This window comes from Giraffa tippelskirchi, chromosome 4, assembly GCF_054371585.1.
Source record: "Giraffa tippelskirchi isolate mGirTip1 chromosome 4, T2T-mGirTip1v1.2.pri, whole genome shotgun sequence".
In the NCBI taxonomy this organism is placed as follows: Eukaryota; Metazoa; Chordata; class Mammalia; order Artiodactyla; family Giraffidae; genus Giraffa; species Giraffa tippelskirchi.
Window position 1 is genome coordinate 110,206,559 of NC_137278.1, and position 21,500 is coordinate 110,228,058.

General features: G+C 36.8%; 1 protein-coding gene across 4 annotated transcripts in view; it reads left to right on the top strand.

Annotated features, from left to right (window-relative positions):
• Nucleotides 1–21,500, top strand: part of NAV3 (neuron navigator 3) — a 375,406-nt gene that overhangs the window by 276,692 nt on the left and 77,214 nt on the right. For 3 of the 4 annotated variants that reach the window (XM_081483945.1, XM_081483946.1, XM_081483947.1), the window contains exons 13-18: nt 6,571–6,703; nt 7,361–7,631; nt 9,081–9,789; nt 11,801–12,289; nt 14,768–14,809; nt 16,203–16,363. In XM_081483945.1, coding sequence (XP_081340071.1) covers nt 6,571–6,703; nt 7,361–7,631; nt 9,081–9,789; nt 11,801–12,289; nt 14,768–14,809; nt 16,203–16,363 — 1,805 coding nt within the window. The remainder of the gene's footprint in view (nt 1–6,570; nt 6,704–7,360; nt 7,632–9,080; nt 9,790–11,800; nt 12,290–14,767; nt 14,810–16,202; nt 16,364–21,500) is intronic. The other variant, XM_081483948.1, reaches the window with a different exon arrangement.

Genomic DNA, 21,500 nt, shown 5'->3' on the forward strand with positions numbered 1-21,500 from the left:
CTTAGCAGAGCAATAGATCTGTAACTTGGAGAAGATAAAGACTTGCTCTTTTATAAAAAAAATATAGTCATGAATTCTTAGAACATCTTAATGAAATTAAAAATGAAAAGATGAAAATATATTGAGTTTGAGACATACTACTTGGAGCTAATTATTTAAGTAAATTAACATTTTTGTCAGTTAAAAAGGCTATTTTCTACAGAGTTTTTCACTTAAGTAAGTGTGCCATAATTAACAAGATTAATTGCATCCTACCTAGGGAGAATTCTGGTTCTCATAAACCAAAGATGAAAGTCAAAACACAGAAACTTAAGATGAGAAAATCATGTTGTCATCAATCAAAAGGTGTTCCTTTAAGATTATTTAGCAAAGAGATATGTTGAACAAATTTTTTTCTCAAATTCTACATTTATTATTACATTTAGTATAACTTAACATTATTGGATGGAGGCAGTATTCTCAAAAGTAAAACTGTTTTATTTAACAAACATCTACTAGTCGTCTGTTCAATGGTTGACACCATGTTATATGCTAGAATTATGAAGATAAATGTCATACAGTCTCTGACATCGGGTAATACAGATTATGACCAAGAAGATGGGAAAACACCGAAATAGTGGCATAACAAGCGATATATGCTCTGATACAGTGATTAACATTTATTTCCTCTGATCACGCTGCAGTATCCCTGTCTGGAAGAAATGCTTGAACTCTTCTAATGAGTGGTAGGGGTGCTGTCCTGCCACATATTTACCGTTCATCTCTATTACAATCCTACCATTTTGTATTATAATGGTCTGCTTACATGTTTGCCCTCCAGAATACACAGTGAGTTCTTCAAAGGAGAGGAGCTGTAATTTATTAATCACTTAATGAATAAGAGCAGATTCTTACTAACAGCTCTGATGGAAGGAGTATACACACTGATAATACAGAACACAAGGAGGGCCATGTCACCTGTAGCTGACACAGACTTTACAGGATAAGAAACAACTTAACAGTGAATCCAGGTGAGAGAAGAGAGATACTAGCAGTATATTTTGAAGAAGGATAAACAAGTAGTCAGTAACTGAAAGGGAGAAGAGTTTTTAAAGAGAAATGGTGGGATCTAGGTAGACTGAATTTGAGATGTGAATAGGATATCCTTGAGAAACTGTTCAGTAGAAGGCTGGAAAGGCTGATCAATAAATCAAGAAAGAAGTCTGAATTAGAGATGCAAACTTGAGTATCATCATCATGGAGGTGATATTGAAGTTGTGAGAGACTAAGAAATTTCCAGGAAAGAATCTAAGGTGATTTAAGATGAAGTTCTGAATTTTGAGGGATTCAAAGGAATCACAAAAAGAGAAAAGTAAAGAGTTCTGTGAACTGGTGAACTTTGCAAAGAGCCTCTAAAGGCTCATCATTGGTTTATTTCAAGATATAAGGGGTGAGAAGATGGGAGGCAAGGGAGAGAGGTGCTGACCAAGTTTTAGGGCAAAATTCCTGGGTTCACATCCCAGCTCCATCATTCAAACTACCTGAACCCCTTTTCTATATAATGCCTGTCTCTTGGCTTCGTTTGGGAATTAGATAATATATATTAAGTATTTTGGAGAAGGAAACAGCAACCCACTCCAGTATTCTTGCCTAGGGAATCCCGTGGACAGAGGAGCCTGGTGGGCCGCTGTCCATAGGGTCACAGAGTCAGACACGACTGAAGCAACTTAGCATGCATGCGTGCATTGGAGAAGGAAATGGCAACCCACTCCAGTATTCATGCCTGGAGAATCCCAGGGATGGAGGAGCCTGGTAGGCTACAGTCCATGGGGTCGCTAAGAGTCAGACACGACTGAGCGACTTCACTTTCACTTTTCCCTTTCATGCACTGGAGAAGGAAATGGCAACCCACTCCAGTATTCATGCCTGGAGAATCCCAGGGATGGAGGAGCCTGGTGGGCTGCCATCTATGGGGTCACACAGAGTCGGACGTGACTGAAACGACTTAGCAGCAGCAGCAGCAGCAGCATTAACTATTTAGAAGAGTAGGACACATAGTAAGCACTCAGTCCATGGATTTATTGACTTTTGTGAAAGCAGTTTCACTAAAGTACTAGGAGGAAGATCATGGAATCCAGAGAAAGAAGAGAGAAACAAAGCTATATCATTGGAATCTGAAGAAAATCACTTTTGGATTAGTCAGAATTTCTGAGAAATCTAACCTCAGCTGTGAAATCACCTGAAGTTACGTAACTTGAATCTATATGCAGTCATTATTACATATTATAAAATATATAATAATATTTTTATATTAGTCATTCTCATTAATTGACTATGTTGTCATTTTCCAAAATAGTAATAGGGAAAACACGTTTAATTAACAGAGTCAAGGCAGGTATGGAAGACCACTATGGCAGCAAGAACTAGAGAGTACTTCTCACTTTAGCAATCCTTTTGTTCTAGCATCTTTGGGTCCTGCATCATTCAATAAATAGATCAGTGGCGTAAAAAACACAAGGCCATTAAAAGTAGACAACAGGAAGTAGCTATAAAATAGTCTTAAAATTAGGAATCAGTAGATTTTAGAATGCTGAAAATATGGAAGATTGTGATCAAAAAATGAGACTGCAGCATTTGAGATCTTGGAGGTAAAGCAGTTTGAGGAGATGGAAAAGTGTAAAGTATTATAAAATGGTTCATATAAATGATTCATTTGCTTCCCATGCTACCCTGTGAGATAGGGAGATCAGAATAGCAAGACTAGCTATGTGCCTCTAATAAAGGCTCACATGAAAAACTTTAATTTTAGGAATCCATTGTTCTTTCCATTACACCAAGATAAATTCAGATTGTTCATGTCTATGATATTTCTTAATTTGATATATTTTTTATTTTTCTGTTGAGAGATTGAAAATCTATATCTTATTTTGGATTCTCTCATTTATATTATTTTAACCACAAAGCCATTGTGATCATTTGAGACTTTAAATGTCTTTAAAACATAAGTGATTTTTTAAATTCCGTAAGAGTTGTTGCATTTAACTTTGAGTTGCAAATGCTAGGATTTACATTGGTGAAAGCTATAGTTAGAAATGTTGATTCTGTCTTCCTTGCCAGAGAAATAGTTACCTTAAAAAGATTCATTTTTAAAACAGGTAAAATTTCCTTTTTGTTTAATTTTCTTTGAGTACTTAATATATTGTGGTAAGTATTTCTTAAAACTCCATTTCATATGAGTATGAAAGATTACCTCTATAATTTTATTTCTTTTAATCTCAATAAAACATGAGAATTTATTCAACATTTATGTCAGTCATTGCCATATAGTAAAAATTGCCAAATAGTAGAAATTCAAAGAAAACTATCACACAGCTCCGTGCTCAGAAAACTCATGGGCTAATGATCCATTTATACACATTTTTGTAGATTAGTGAAACAGTGTGCTACACCCAGTCCTAGAAGTCTGTGCGTTAGTATTATGGCAATGCAAAGAGGACGCTACCTAATTTATCCTGAAGATAGTTGCTCGAATTGCTTTATAGGGCAAGTATAACGTAGTCAAGTAGGCCAGAGGGTAGCTTGATCAAAGGCAGACAAAGTGATGGTGATGGGAACTGAATGCAGCTGTAAGTCAAAGTGCACACAGTCAGGCAGGGGATGGAGAGTTGCAGCTGAAGAGGTAGTCTAGGGCTACATAATCCAGAAAGCCATATGTCTTTTAAAGGAATCTGATAAGTAATTGCTTAATTAGATAGCAATTAGTAATTGAGTAATCTAATTAAGTAACTACTTAAATAGATAAGTAGTTGCTCAAGTATGTATATTTAAAATTTTATAATTATATGCATGCGTTCCTGTGAGAATATACGTATTCAGTTCAGTTCAGTTCAGTTGCTCAGTCGTGTCCGACTCCTTGTGACCCCACGAATCGCAGCACACCAGGCCTCCCTGTCCATCACCAACTTATGCTATGCTAAATTGCTTCAGTTATGTCCAACTGTTTGCGACCCTGCAGACCATACCCCGCTAGGCTCCTCTGATCATGGGATTCTCCAGGCAAAGATACTGGAGTGGGCTGTCATGCCCTCCTTCAGGGGATCTTCCTGACCCAGGGATCAAACCCACGTCTCTTATGTCTCCTGCATTGGGAGGCAGGTTCTTTACCACTTGTGCCACCTGGGAAACCCAGTATATGTATTATATAGCATATATAAACATTAAAAAAAATTTAGAGGATATATGAAAGAAGAAATATTATTTTTAAAATTATGAATTATTGATAGAGGTTCTTAGTTTCAAACTACATATTCTATCTAATTTAAGGAATGAAGTGATATAAAAAGGTTGTTGGAATAATTGGGGTGATTGGATAATGAGGCTCTTTGCAGGCTTTTAGCCAACCACAGATCTAGGGCATCACTTCTTCCTCTACCAGGAACCTCTGAGCCCTGGAACTAGAGACCAGATATCTGCCAGAGTTTATAAGAGAAAAATCGAATGACTACTACTATGTTTGCCAGAAGATTATTTTTCTCATTTGTGACTATGGGTGCATGTGTAGGCCCTGTGTTACATGTCATATCTGTCTATAAGGAAATCTGGAAATGTGAGTTTCTTACATTCTGTCTTGAGAAACTAAGACTCCTAATGTGGGAAATTATCAAAATAAGATGTGGGAAAGATATTCAAAAGATTAGAGCAGTCACAAATGGCAGGTATTTCCTACAGTGGAACAAAATATCCTTTTGCTGTGATTAAAAATATAATTATTATTGGTAATAATATGATTTATAAATGTGTTTGGTCATGTTTTATGCTCTCAGTGGCTCTATCTCAGCAAAATACTCACCTAGGGACAGCTCATCAATAACAGTATTTGCTATAAATTCACATTTCAAATTTTCTTCTTGATAATTACTTTTCTAGTCAGTTTGCTCTATGATCTCAAGCCATCCGTATTATTTTTAATGTATGGTGTGACTCAGAAAGTACACATGGAAGAGTAGGAAAAGTTACCAGTTTACCATTCCTTTGCGGTTAGGTTGTCCTTTCATTATGCATAGTCTCTTCTTTGTGTGGATTATTTGCAGATGGTTTTTTAAAGCCATTTGTCTATTTTATGAGACTTCACTTTTGTCTGTATGTGATATGTGTATCCAGTTTACACAAACCAATTACTAGAGTTCCGGTGAGCAGCGGTATTTCACAGGAGACTGAGAACCAGCCAGTAAGTGAGAGCTATGGTTCACCTCTTTACTCTCTGGAGTTCCCATTCTCATCAGGTGACCCTGGTCAGCCTACATGACTTCTGCATCATCTGACATGTAGAGATCCCGTGGTAGTCTGCACATGAATATTGATATAGCCTATTTTATTTATTCTTCTTTCGATTGAGAACAGATTTATTCAGAATTTCAGATACTTTCCTTATTCCCCAAATGATTCCTTTGTGCACCTTGAAGGGAAGGAGCATTATACTGTGGAACCTACAGCTTTGGTAAAGAGAAGTCTTTGAAGTGTATTAAGTAAGGGAGTGACATAGCTACATGTGAACTTCTGAACATTGACCCAAGTTTACCAGGTGAAGTTTATTGAGAAGGACTGACGACAGGAAGGCCAGATGAAAGAATATGGTATGTTGTCCAGGTTAGAAATCATAAAGTATTGCAAGAGGAATGCTATGATAATATAAGTCTCAATCTTCAAGATTTGGTAAATCGTTGGAAGTAGTTATTGGTGGGAGAAAGAATGAGGAATGATTTTCTGGTTCCTGACTAAAGCACAAGTTGTGTGTGTGTGTGTTTCTTTTTACTTTTTAACAGAAAGTATGGATTCTCACATGCTATATGACTCTTGATTGCCTTCTCAGGGGGAAAAACAAAGGTTATGGGTATAATTTTTTTTTTCCTGATGCTTTGCAGTATTTGTAGCAATAATTTTTGTTGTTGTTCAGTTGCTTAGTCATGTCCAGCTCGTTGCAACCTCATGGATTTCAGCATGCCCAGCTTCCCTGTCCTTCACCATCTCCAGGAGCTTGCTCAAACTCATGTCCATCGAGTCAGTGATGCCTTCCAACTATCTCATCCTCTGTCATCCCCTTCTCTTCCTGCCTTCAATCTTTCCCAGCATCAGGGTCTTTTCCAATGAGTCAGCTCTTCGCATCAGGTGGCCAAAGTATTGAAGCTTCAGCTTCAGCATCAGTCCTTTCAATGAATATTTGGGATTGATTTCCTTTATGATTGACTGGTTTGACCTCCTTGCTGTCCAAGGGAATCTCAAGAGTCTGCTCCAGCACCACAGTTCAAAGGCATCAATTCTTCCGTTCTCAACATTATTTTTACTCATTTTATAAACATTTCCCCTGTATCTGCTCTAGGCACTGATTCTTAGCAAACCTTTGATAAGGTTATTCTCAGGTTTGTGCTCAGTTCTTAACAGTATGATTTTCCAAAAATGAAAAGTGAGTATTTTTCATCATAAGATTAAAAAAAAATAGAAATTATTTTCCCAATACATGATACACGTTAAGTGGAAATACGGGCGATTGCGTTGTGCATCCTGTGCTTAGTCATTGCTGGTGCCTGTCTTTAGCTGGGACGACAGTAGCTCCGTGAGCAGCGGTCTCAGCGACGCCCTGGATAACATCAGCGCTGATGACCTGAACACAGCGTCCTCTGTCAGCTCTTACTCCAATACCACTGTCCCGTCCCGAAAGAACACTCAGGTGAGAACCACCTTCTTTCTTTCTCCAGGGTTTCTGCCAGACTTTTCCCCAAATTATGTTTCATTGCATTAAAATATAGCACAGCCTGTTAGTCTGAAGTAATTACATACACTGAGGCTTGTGTATATGTATTTTTTCAATTGATTACAATCTAACACAGGAAGCCTTCTGTTGCATATCTTTCTTTATAATATTGATATAATTGTTTAGGAATCCAAAATTGATTTTTTAATTGTCTAATTTTGGGTAGTTCTTGATTCATTTTATATTGATCTCTGAGATGCATCGCTGAATCTCTTGAGAATGGTGAGTCGAGAATGAATATTAGATAATTAAGTTTTAGCTTGTCTTACTTTTCCTTGTTAGATTTGACATAGAAAATGCCTTCCTCTCTGGAGAGTTTAATTGAAGTTTTCTGCACACATTTCTTCTGATATTCTCTAATATGTGCAAGTGAGAATTATAGAACTAAAATTAATGAAACTTAAATGAAGAGAGAATAAAAATAGAAGCATCTTTGGAATTCTTTTGAAATATAAATCACTGCTGCTTTTTTTTTTTTTTTTTAAGCTAATTATCTGAAAGGACATTCCAGGGCCCAATTCACACTTGATAGGTTTTTCTGCACAAAGTTTTTCTGTCCTATTTTCTTCATAGCTGAAGACAGATTCAGAGAAACGATCTGCAACAGATGAGCCTTGGGAGAGCACCGAGGAGCTGAAAAAACCCGAGGAGGACTTTGACAGCCATGGGGATGGAGGTGGCAAGTGGAAGGGTGTTTCCTCTGGACTTCCTGAAGACCCTGAGAAGACGGGGCAGAAAGCCTCCCTGGCTGTTTCTCAGACAGGGTCCTGGAGAAGAGGCATGTCAGCCCAAGGAGGAGCGCCCTCCAGGCAGAAAACTGGGACCGGTGCTCTCAAGACACCTGGTAGGCTGGTCTGCTGGCAGCTGTTAAGCTGAATTGTTTCCATTTGATCTTTGTTGTCTTTAATAGTAGCTTTTCATAATTATATCAAAAATATAATTATTTATATTTATATAATACTTATAATACTCCATATAAATACTTGTTCTGTCTAAATTTCACATGCCTTATCATATGCATCCACATGAATACAACACTCCAGGCATCCTCTAGGGCGTATCATCACCCTCTAGAGGTGAGTGTTTTATTTTGCCACAGTCATTACTGGTCATGTGGAAATAAAACAAGCCAACTTATTAAGAAACATAAGATAGCTTTCATTCTGATTTTCTATAAAGTTTGGAATATTTATGTTAACTCTTCCCCTATGTTTCACTTCTAAGAGATAAGAAAAGTCACACTAATCTAATGGGTTTGAAGGCTGGAGATTTGAAACATCATTTCCAAATTAGACTTGATGGAAAATATAGAGTAAAAGATTTCTCCTTTTTTTTTGTACCATCCTTTTTTTTTAAAGACTCTTTCCCTATTTTTAAAATAGTGCCTCATATAAATAGTGCCACCTGAAGTACTAATGTAACAGGATACTTCAAATACAATCATCTGATGAACTCTTTTCAAGCACTTAGTTTGATGAGATTAAGTGGTATCTTTATAAAGGAAGAGAGTTGCAAGCTATAAGGCAATAATACATAGCAAAAATATGCATTTTCATTTTATCTTCCTGATCTCTAGTCACTTTCCTCTAACAGCCATATTTTTATAGCTTTGTACTTAATCTGGAGAAGGCAATGGCAACCCACTCCAGTACTCTTGCCTAGAAAATCCCATGGATGGAGGAGCCTGGTAGGCTGCAGTCCATGTGGTCCCTAGGAGTTGGACTTGACTGAGCGATTTCACTTTCACTTTTCACTTCCATGCATTGGAGAAGGAAATGGCAACCCACTCCAGTGTTCTTGCCTGGAGAATCCCCGGGACAGAGGAGCCTGGTGGGCTGCTGTCTATGGGGTCGCACAGAGTTGGACACGACTGAAGCGACTTAGCAGCAGCAGCAGCAGCACTTAATCTTTTGAATACATTGGATACATGCCTATTTAGAGCTAAAATAATGAATAGGAATTTAAGTAGTAAAAAAAATATATTTGGGCTTCCGAGGTGGCGCAGTGGTAAAGAATCCGCCTGCCAATGCAGGAGACACAGATGTGAATTCAATCCCTGGGTCAGGAAGATCCCCTGAAGTAGTAACTAGGAACTCACTGTAGTATTCTTGACTGGGGAATCCCACGGACAAAGGAGCCTGGGGGGCCACAGACCATGGGGTCCCAAAGAGTCAGACACGACTGAGCAGCTGAGCACACACACAGGTGTATTCACATTTTACACTCTGTTTAAAGAAATATTGTGAAATCACAATGTGCAGGCACATAAATGTGTGTATTTCTCACTCATTAGGGAAAACTGATGATGCCAAAGCTTCTGAGAAAGGAAAAAGTCCCCTGAAAGGATCATCTCTACAGAGATCTCCATCAGATGCAGGAAAGAGCAGTGGAGATGAGGGGAAAAAGCCCCCCTCAGGCATTGGAAGATCAACGGCCACTGGTTCTTTTGGATTTAAGAAGCCAAGTGGAGTCGGGTCCTCTGCCATGATCACTAGCAGTGGAACCACCATAACAAGCGGCTCAGCCACACTGGGTAAAATCCCCAAATCTGCTGCCATCGGTGGGAAGTCACATGCAGGGAGGAAAACCAGCTTGGATGGGTCACAGAATCAGGATGATGTTGGGCTGCACGTTAGCTCCAAAGCCTCCCTGCAGTACCGCAGCTTGCCCCGCCCGTCCAAGTCCAGCGCCAGTGGCATTCCCGGCCGCGGGGGTCACAGGTCCAGCAGCAGCAGTATCGACTCCAACGTCAGCAGCAAGTCAGCAGGGGCCACCACCTCGAAACTGAGAGAACCCGCGAAGGTCGGCTCCGGACGCTCAAGCCCTGTCACTGCCAACCAGACAGACAAGGAGAAAGAAAAGGTGGCGGTCTCGGACTCAGAGAGCGTTTCCTTGTCAGGTTCCCCCAAATCCAGCCCCACATCTGCGAGTGCCTGTGGGACACAAGGGCTCAGGCAGCCAGGGTCCAAGTACCCTGACATTGCCTCACCAACATTCCGAAGGTAAGAGAGCGTAAAATGCTGCTGGGACAGCACATAATGCTTCATCTCAGGATCTGTGTGTGTCCCATAGCCTGTCCTATAAAAGATGTGTATCCTCAGCATGTATGTGTATACCCTCAGTGCATGATATGTATAACTGAGACTCTAACTCAGTTTCTAAGTACGATGAGTTTTCAGAAGCCAATGCTATAAATAGCTAGTGGAAAAATATTGCTCATTTTGAGAAATGCTCCAACTTTGCAGTTTCACTATTGTCACAGCAAAACAAACAGCATTTATGAGTAAAAGCAGATGGTAGTACCTAGGGGGAGTGATAAAATAATAGCTTGTAATAGATTTTCATCTTTACACAGTTAATAACAAAATAAAATATGTCTTTATGACTATTGTTATCCACTTCTAGTGTTTATTATCTTGTTGGCTCTTAAAGAGCTGATGATAACCATGAATGTAGATGAAGTTGTGTTCCTTATACAGTACCGGATCACAGTGGACAGATTTATGTAGCACCATATCCTGAAATGAAAATCAAGGTATGATATGATTGACAGAATTTGAAAACCTTTAGATGCTTGGTATAGGATTATAACTAAGAAATGTGCTAGGTTTTCTAACTCATCATCAGCTTTAATTGATATGACTTGAATAACCTGTAGGACTTGGTTTCTGCATGGGGATTGTCTTTGATATTCAATATACAGAGTTCTCCTTCCCAATATCAGTGTTTTTAAATACTGATGTGTTTTAAGTGGCAGGAAAATACATACAGGTAAAGATTTGGAACAGACAGTTAAATTATTCTGGGTCTGTCTCCTTGTCTATGAAATGATAGAATATTATTTATAGGCCATTTATAATCCGTTACATGTTTATATTTAGTATTTTTAATGTTTGCTTTTATTATACTGAGTAAACCAAGAGCCTTGATATCTGGGAAATAGAGTGTCTTGAAACATTTACTTTTACATTTCAGAAATCTCAGATACATGATTGAAAGACCTAGAGGTTTTATATTCTTCAGTAGAAATATTAATCCTGAAGAAGTGGTGTTTTGAAAAGTTGATTCTCATTGGAACGAATAATCACTTGTAGTGAGAGTAAATATATCCGTTGCTTAAGTAAAAGCCAATAGTGCCCTCCAGTGGCCCATTACCTATGAAACAATTTCTCATATTCGTCATAAAATATTTCACTATAGGAAATAACGATTTCATTGCAACTTAATTAGTGATCATTATGTCATTTTTCATATCACACTTTATTTCCATATTTACATAAATTCAATTATATCATCTGCTTCATTCACAAAACTAAAATGTTTTCTGAACAAACTCCAATATCTAACTTAGCACCAACCATGTTTCAAATCACTATTATAAATGTGTATTTGAATAGCACTGGCAACTGAAATCTAACCCTTTGGTCTTTCTTGGGGAAACTATAGACATACTGACATGTTGCTGACAGTATTCAATGCTGTTACTAGCCAACTGCTCTCTGAGAGTCACTTAGGCCATCAGCCATACAACACAGCCTCCTAAACTTTGCCTTAAGCATTCCTTCTAGAATTTGGATAAGCCGTTAACATGAAGAAAATAAAACAAAGAAAAAAATAATATTTCATATTATATACCGAATGCGTAGAAGTTGTTTCATTATAATGGTTCTATAAATAGGTAGCAAGTATGTGCAAACTACTTAATTTCGCAAAAAACTCTGATGATCACTTAACTGTGGAAACCAGGGACTTTGATGTTTGGCTTACCCTTCCTTCTGTTTGGCCCACGTCCCCCCATCAACGGGATGGCAGCCCAGTACCAGTTTCCCTCTATGGCAATATGAGAGAGAGATTAAGAAGTTCAAGCTTATCAAGTTCATTAACATAGAGACAGGAAGTGCTCGGTAGCCCGTCCACCAGAGCACGCTTGGCTCTATGTACTATAACCCTAAGTATTAAATGTGGATGTTAGTTTCTCAGAACAACTGAAGTTGTTATTTGTTTTTCTTTTAGGTTGTTTGGTGCCAAGGCAGGTGGCAAACCTGCCTCTGCACCTAATACTGAGGGTGTGAAACCCTCCTCTGTAATGTCCAGTCCTAGTACCACATTAGCGCGGCAAGGCAGTCTGGAGTCGCCGTCGTCTGGCACGGGCAGCCTGGGCAGTGCTGGCGGGCTCAGTGGCAGCAGCAGCCCTCTCTTCAATAAACCCTCAGACCTCACTGCAGATGTTATAAGCTTAAGTCACTCGTTGGCATCCAGCCCAGCGTCGGTCCACTCTTTCGCGTCAGGGGGTCTCGTGTGGGCTGCCAATCTGAGCAGTTCCTCTGCGGGCAGCAAGGACACTCCAAGTTACCAGTCCATGACTAGCCTCCATACGAGCTCTGAGTCCATTGACCTCCCCCTCAGCCACCATGGCTCCCTGTCTGGACTGACCACAGGCGCTCATGAGGTGCAGAGCCTGCTCATGAGAACTGGTAGTGTGAGATCTACTCTCTCAGAAAGGTGAGCTCTCCTGGAGGCCTTGCTGACGTCCTCACCTCCCTCCTCCCCACACTGTACCTACCCCAACCCTGCATTCAGTTGTTTGTTGTTTTTTTTTTAAATTTCAGTGAGAGTGCCACTTTGCAAAGGGATGTCGGATTGTTGATACTGGGCCTTTTATTTGGTGTTACTACCACATTTACAGAAGGTGAAAACTGTTAAGGATCTATAAAAAATTGACTAGTTAGTTTCTTGGTATGATGCATACATATACACCACTAGCCAATTTAAATAAAATTCAAAGCATGTTTTTACGTATTGGATGATGTTTTCTCAAGACACAACAACGATTTAGCTTGAGCTCCAGGAAGACACAGCTCCTTAGGATGGTTTAAGCATATTTAAAGATCAAGTCTAAATGGATTCTACATTTATTCTCAGAGTAAAATGTTCAGTTGACTTTATTAGCATTTCTTTGAAAAAATAGCAAATGGATAGCTAGGAATCCTAGTTGAATTGGGAAAAAAAAAAGATCAGTTGTCAGATATGAATTCTTAGACAAAATTACAACTCTAGTGACATTTTTATTAAGCCCTTTTAAAACTACATTACAAGATGTTTCTCAATGATTTAATTAATTGCTGTTTTCCTTTAAACTTAAAATGACCATAATAAGGCATTCCTTACCTAATATACTTAAGAGAAAGCATTTCTGTTGGCCAAGAAGGCTCTGGATTCTCTTCCCTAGAAAATCCTTTCTCAGATATTTTGGTATTGATTCTTTTCCCCAGGAATATATCTTAAACCTGCCTGGTTTTCCCTGATGAAATTAATGCTGTTTGCTTCTTGGCACACCTAAAGCTTTCAGAAATGCCCTTGACTATATATCTTAATTGTGTTATTTGTGGAAGTCCCACAGGTCACTGAAAATGCCTAATACCTTTCACAAACTTTTATTCAGTCTATTGTTGATATGACATATCACCTTCATTTATTCCCATTGCCCTCTTGGCTCCTGCAGGCATTAGAGTTTTTAGCCTTTCAGCATTTGTGAAAAGTGTCTATATTATAAAATCATTAATATCCAGATTCAAACGGATATTTCTACTTAAAATTTTAACTTATATTGGTAAACATAAATTATTTTCTGATTTTCCTTTCATTAAATTCTCTGTACAATGCAGACATATAATGCTTACACAGTTAATAACATGGGCAAAACAATGCCTATTTTCACTGTTCTCTGTGATGTTAAAATTTAATAAATTCACACACATGAAAGAGATAATCTTTAAAACAGCTTACGACGATATCAATGCTTCAGCATATTGAGTGTATATTTAGAGTACTCTCATAGCTGTTCAGTATGATTCCTTTTTGTTGTACTAAAGATGCAGATGTACTAAGAATGCATCTAGAGTCAAGATACATACAAGAGTTGGCCTCTACATAATTTTGTGATTACCCTATTTGGACATTCCCAGTATATAAAGTAAAAGAAGATGATGCCTTTGAATGCTTTCTATTGCAGTGCTAATTAATGGAGTACCCAAAGAAGAAAACATTTTAGCTTTGATTTTTAGTGATTAAATTTCAAGTCATTGTGTTGGCATTCATGTTATATCATCCTCATATGCATAGCCTGTGTATTTAATTTTGACCATTTGAAGTTTAATGAAAGAGAGATACCATTCTGCAAATCCAAATTAATTTGATTATTTGGTTATCCATATGCCAGAGATTATAACAGAAATTCCTAGACTTGTCCCACTTAATTATTGACACCCTCTTCCTCTATTTTTAGGGAGGCCACTTCTCATTTTCTCCAGACACATTCTTTCTTCCCTTTTTAGGATCAACTGAGAATTCTTTAAAATAGACACTGAAAACTCATAGCCTTTTAAACATCTAATTTATAATTTGAGAAGATAGCATAGTTTAATTGTAATAAAATATTTAAATAAATGATGCCAAAAGGATTACATTTCCAGCAGATATGTATTTCTCTTCTTTTTCTGTGAATAAGAATATATCTGCCTTTATTTTTACTAAAGATCATTTAAATACAAAAAATAAGTATTGAAAGGTGATTTATTACATCTCTGTCTGTTGGAACATGCCACTTTAGGCAGAGATCTTTCTCATTCCTCCTCTATGATTCTCTTAAATGTGAAATCATAGCAGAAATCTAGTCATTTGCATGGGGAAGGAAAACCTGCCATAACACTAGGTAAATAGAATCTAGAGAAGTATATGAATATATAATTTAATCTATCTTCAAATAGACCTGTCACTAATTTATCATTGAATGCGTTACAACAGTGAAATCCAGTCTCCTTTGGTTTTACCTTTTCCAATGAGTTAAGCATTAAGTATGTTTTTACAAAAAAAGAAAACCTAATTTTGTGTAACAGATTTCAAACAGAGTCATTATATTGGATGTATAATTTGGAGAGTTTTTGTACATTATGTCCTTAGGGGTTTTCTTTGTTTTAACAGCATGCAGCTTGACAGAAATACACTACCCAAAAAGGGACTAAGGTATATATTTCTCTCAGCACAATTGCTGCCTTTCTCTGTTGTTATGTAAACTTTGTGTGCTGTCTCTCTACCTCTTTCTTTCTTTGTTTGCAAAGAAGCACCTGACATCGAGGATGAGCTCACTCTTAATCCTGATGTTTTCTCTGGCCTGAGGAGTTGGTGAGATGGCCCTCAGGTAGAAGTTTTGGTAGAGGTCGAAACTCAGAAAATTAAATGTGATGTAAAAGACATTATTTGGGTGGCAGCAATTTTAGTAGAATTCAGAACTCATTTCTGAAGAATAAAATCAGTTTCCCTAATGTTTATATCTTGGAGGCATATGCCTACAAAAGCCTCAACCCCTACAGTCTGCACCTGTGGCCAATGAATGTTGAAAGGTTGAAGGATGCTCTAATTTGAATCAAAGAAAAGTTATTTTCATCATCAGAGACCAAATAGTGTAATTAAGGTATAATTTTTACGGAATTCTTTTGGTAAAAACTCAGAGGAGCTTTTTTTTCTGTTTTCAGAAGTGCTAATATCTATCAAATCAGTACAGACATGAATTAGTCTAGTGTTACATAATAATATCAAAATAATTATTCAGTTCATAAAAAATATAAAATGAAAATGTGATGCATGGCCATCTTTTACTGTACACTTTTATCTAATGGGAAGATACGGAATGAACTATGACTAGAGGTATGACACTATACGAACATGATAAGTTGACTGCTATTTGGAACTAAGAATTTCCTTACTCTGGCGAAAGTGAATGCTGGCCTATTAGATCTTTATCTGTTATCCTCCTCCTCTCCAGTTTCTTAGCAAGAGCAAACAGTTTGCAAATATTCCATTTTAAGATTTTGTTCCAGAAATTTATTTTCCAATAAAGGAAGCTTATTTCTCTTTCCATTTTTTAAAAAAATCCAGACATGGTGTCAAGTGGCATTTTTAACCAAATAAATGTTTTCCCTTTCCTTTAAAAAAGATCTGTCAGTTTGTGTTCTGTTTCCTGTGTCTTATTGTGACCATCCCTCCAATTCCCTTGGCTTCTGGCCAACTACTGTCTACTGGATTTACTTTGTGTTTTCACCCTCTTCACACCCATCTAAACACCATGCTTTTGCGCCCTTCTCAATTAACCTGGCTGTCTGCTCGTTGCTTATGATTTTCAACCACATATCTCACAGGAACATAATTTTCTTTTCAAAATCCTTTATTTTTTTTTTCCTGTGAGATTCAAACAGATGGTGTCAAATCATCTGGAAGAACTAAGCAATTATAATTAGATTCAATCTGTTTGAGAATGTTGTTCACTCTAAATAGTAAGCTCCTCTCAATTGTTTTCTCGTCCTGATATTGCCTTGCCCTTGGAGATGTGCTGCAGTGTCTTAGCTGTGCTGTTTTGCAGATACACCCCATCGTCTCGGCAGGCCAACCAAGAAGAAGGCAAAGAGTGGTTGCGCTCCCATTCTACCGGAGGGCTGCAGGATACTGGCAACCAGTCACCACTGGTGTCCCCTTCTGCCATGTCATCTTCTGCAACAGGAAAATATCACTTTTCCAACTTGGGTAAAATCTTCTAAAACGTCAGTTTCATCTAGTTCCTTTTACCACCTACTCTCCCAGGAACCCTGCCATATGTTCACAAGAATTGCTCATTTAAAGAGGAGATAGACACCTTAACATTACCTTTTATTTGTACATTTACAACCCCCAAAATAATTCCCAAGCATTATGCAGTTTATTTCTCATGACAACAAGCTGACTTAGTTAATACTGTTGTTATTTTATATCCTAAGATCCAGAGGCAAAAAGAGATTTTTTTGACTTAAAAAAAAAATCACCAATCTTAAGGGGCAGAGATAGTAACTGATGCCAGAATACCTGACCTTAAGCCTAGAAGTTTTCTCAGAGTCCTCTTAGAAACCAGTAAAACCCCTCCTTCTTTTCCGTTTATATTTTTTAATCCTTATAAGAAAATTATTTATCATTTGGTAGAAAAAAAGAAAATAGAAATAATTAAGAAGAAGAAAAAATATCATTCTATGACTCCATAGTGTCATCTTCATTTTAAAGTTAAAACTGTCCTTAAAATGCATATGAGAATTCCTATAAGTTAATACCCTGTGAACATTTTTGGATGAAGGCAATGAAAAGAAATGATTATTTGAACCACTGGGTTACTTTGTGTTTAGCATAACTTTTACAAAATATAAAATCATTTGTATAAATATCACAGAAAACACAAGGGAAAGTGACAAAATAATGAAAGCCTAAATATGCCAGTTATCATTGAACAGATCCATTGCTTTTGAAAATAGATGTCTCTTCTGTAAAGTCATGTATAAAATAGTCTCATTATTTTTCTCAACTTGAGTTTTTTTTTTGTAATGATAGACCAACAGAGTGTCCCAATTCTTTAATAATTTGGACTTTTCAAATTTCCTCCCTGTTGGGATAGTCAAGGCTATTTCTCTTCTATTATAACTGTTCTGCTATAGAGAATAGAGATTTTGACAATGAAAAACAATTATTTAGGTTATCGTTCTATATGTACTAGTGAATATATATCCAACACCAAGCTTTTATTGATGAACCTACACAGTGATGAGAGTTCTTTGTCTCATAATGGCAAAGGATGGTAAAATTTTATTTTGAGTTATAGTTATAAAACACAACAGGAAGCTTAAAACTTTGATTTAAAAAAATGAAATGAAAATGTTTTGGTAGCGTCATAGACATATGAGACAAAATCTGATATTGTACAATATTGAAATCAAACCCATGTCACCTAGTTTGCTGAATTTGCTGGGTATCTCACAGCTCCCTCCTGTCAATCTTTTCATTAATTGACATTAATCTGAGTATGTGAATCCTTACTCCATCATTTTTCTGTTGTTATTATTCTGATTCAATCTATCCCATTTTTTGTTGAGAAGGAAAAAACTCATTACTTACTGTGTCTGATATTAGCAGTCATTTAACTTCAACTTTCTCACCTATTAAATAGATTCATAATACCTAGGCTATATTGTAAGGAATGACTAACATATGCAAAGAGACAAGAGAGAGAGTAGACTCTGCTACATCATCATTTTTATTGGAAAGAGATGTCTTACACTAGCAGAGAATTGCAGTAGGTTTCAAATAGATCTTACTATCTTTGCTTTCATACCTCTCACAGTGTTCACCCAGTGGGACTTATGAAGAAAGATCTTCCCATACATATCCACACACTTTTATGTGCCTACCCATATTTTATAAGTTGGTATGTGGATTCATATCAGATATGCTGTATATTTTACAAGAGAAAAAAAATAACTAGTTTCGAAACCATGAAAATTGCTCTTAAAGACTTTTGGTTTGTGTTTCCAGACCACTGGAAATTATATTTATTAGGCAAGAGAGTGGATACTATTAAAATGCAATCATAAGTTAAAATTACTTTATTATTAAATTTTAAAAATATATCAAACGTAACTCTATAATTTGAATATGGGTAGCATTGTTCTTCATTTTACTTTAGTAATCACTTGTTTTCAATTTGATCATTTTTTTGAATAATCAGTAAGATAAGTGATTATTACAAAAAGTGTTACAGTAACCATGCTTTTTCTTACCCACTAAAAATATTAATATTGTATATAAATTTTTTAGAAATATTACTGTAAAAATCACATATAATAAACATTATAAATTTAAGGTCACTACTATTATGTCATTATTGTAGACTACTGTGAGCTACTGCTGAAGTCAACTCTGGTTTGTATGTGGTTTCTGGCATGATAGCTATAATAGAAATCATTCCTCTCCAAGAAAACATTACAGAATATAACTTACATAAACACATTATTACTGGATGCAATTTTATTTACTATTGGTCACAGTCCTTGTGAGGCATCCCATAACCTAATGAGATATTATCCTAGTCCCATGGGTGATGACAGTTGCTCAGACTCTTTTTCACCTTGCCTCAAGGGTTACCATGTAGAAAGTCTACATATTTGATGGGCACAGACAGTAAAGAATCTGTCTGCAATGAGGGAGACTTGACATCAATCCCTGGAGAAGGGAATGGCTACCCACACCAGTATTCTGGCCTGGAGAATTCCATGGACAGAGGAGCCTGGCAGGCTACTGTCCATGGGGTAGCAAAGAGTCAGACACAATTGAGTGACTTTCACTTTCACTTTTGCATAGAGTGATGTTTAAACACCTCTGTACGGGAAGTTTCTTTGCATTTACTCCCAAAGGTCTGTACACCTTGAATGCCCTTCTACTCCTTCTCCATATTCACCCTTAAGCCATTCAGGATTAAGCCTTTTCTTCTATACTCAAGCAAGAGTAGAAACTCACAGTTGGAAGAAACCTACATCTGATTCAATTGTGAGTCTATTATGCAAGTTCTTGTGACAGCTCTAGCTTCTCTAAACCCACCAATGACAAACTACCTATATCTATATATATTCCACTTTTAAAGTCCTTTAAATGATCAAATAAACATTTTCTGAATCTCCACCAGTTCCTAGTTATATTCCCAAATTCTACAAAATAAAAGTAGGTTGCATATGACAGCTCTTATTAGAAAAATATCATGAACTCATTAGCTAATGTGTCTATGGCAGCAAAGTCTGGAGTCACTTGCTGTATTTAAAAACTCACTCCATCTTTCTGTCAGTTCCTATTCCCCTCAGATCATCACAAATCAACATATAATTTAATAAAAACAGTGATGTTACTATGATATACAATTTAAGGCAAAGCCAGTAGCCCTCTTTTTCCATAATATCTTGTCACACCTATATCTCGCTTGTTAGAAATGTTTACATGTTCCCTGGCTTTAAATGGATCTTAGAGGCCATTTATTCAGCCATTTTTTTTTTTTTTAATTTACAAAGAAACTGAAGGATAGATATGGAAATATTTGCCTAAAGCTAGTGGAAAGCAAAGCTACCACTAGTTTCCCTGTACCAATTTGTGTCCCATTACAGAAATTCTCTGTCCATCATACTTTTGTCTTCTATTACATAGCTTTTCTCTGTCTCTTTTATGTTATTAATTTCTCTACCTTTCAATCACCTCCTCTAGAGGTCACTCTTGAAGCCAGAGATCTTGCTATATTGATCTTTCTATTCAACCACGGTAACAAAAAAGCAAACCCGCCATAGATTTAACTTAATTGAACATTCTTAAATAGAATGAATATAATTCCAATTGAGAACCTATCAGAAATGCTTATAAATGCACACTATTCCTTTTATTTTTAAAATATAAAGCACAGCTTTAATGATTATTTCCAAGTGAACATGCATGCAGCTCTCATTCTGATCAAGACGAGGACATTCTCAACACGTCAGAAATTCCCTTCCACCTATCTAGCAACCCAGTCACAATCTATACCTTCCCCCAAAGCTAGATACTATCCTTATGTCATTTTTTTTAATCAGAGTGTAATTGCTTTACAATGCTGTGTTAGTTTCTGCTGTACAACAAAGTGAGTCAATTATATGTGTACATGTACCCCCTCCCTCTTGAGCCTTCCTCCTAGTCACCCCCATCCGACACCTCTAGGTCACCACAGAGCACTGAGCTGAGCTTTCTCCTCTACAGCAGCTTCCCACTAGCTAGCTATTTTACACATGGTAGTGTATACATGTCAGTGCTACTCTCTCAATTCATCCCATCCTCCTTAGTCCAAACCATTCCTATTAAAACCTATCCTAGTCCTCATTACTATTTCATTTTGAATGAGCTAAATGTTATGATTTGAAATTATATAAGGAGACTTTACCTGGGTATATCTGCAACCATTTTGTAAGAATTTGCACAAAGTCAGTGAATGAAATGTGTTTCTAACCTCTCTATATATATGTATTAAAATGGTACACTTGCAAATGTAATCAGTATCTCATTCATTTAGCAAAAAGTCAATTCATACTGTGAACCTAAGATAGTAAGATTTACTCCAGTCCAGACTCCTTAAACATAAGCATTCAAGTCTAGAATGTCCTTTGGGGTATCTGTTGATCATCTTTAGCAATCATTGACTTGTCACTGCTGACTGAAGGAATGTACCTGAAAGATCTTTCTTTAACTTTTACTCTCTCACTCTCCTTTCTTTCTTTTTTTCTCCCCCTACTTTCCACCCTTTCTTCTCTTCTTCCAGTGGATTGGGGACTTGCAAATCCAAAGTTTCTTTCTTTCATTATTATATGTCACTATGCACACATAGATATAATTCTAAGTCTTAAGTTACTTTTCTTGCTCTTATTTTACTTTAATTCACAAATAGCTCTATCAGAGTTGTTCTGTGTATTGATTCATTAATATCTGTAAAATATCCAGCATAGTACCTGGCAAATAGGAGATAGTCTTCTAAAGTTATCTCATAGTATATATGCCTCATATTTTACATTGTTCTGAAATCCAGCAATTACATTAAGAAATGTACTGCCTATGTCAAATAAAAAAAATAACAAGTTTTAAAATTTTATCAGATCAGTTCTAAGGCAAAAACATAAATTCCCCAAATTTTGAAAGTACTCAGCCATTCTTTTCATATCTTAAGGGTCTCCTGCCTGTTTCCTCATATTCTTCCTCATATTCCTCAACAACTTGTATTTCTTAAATATAAGCATTTATGATAAATATATATCTTAATTTTTCTGTTTTGCTTTTATTCCAAATTTAAAGCAATATTGTTTTC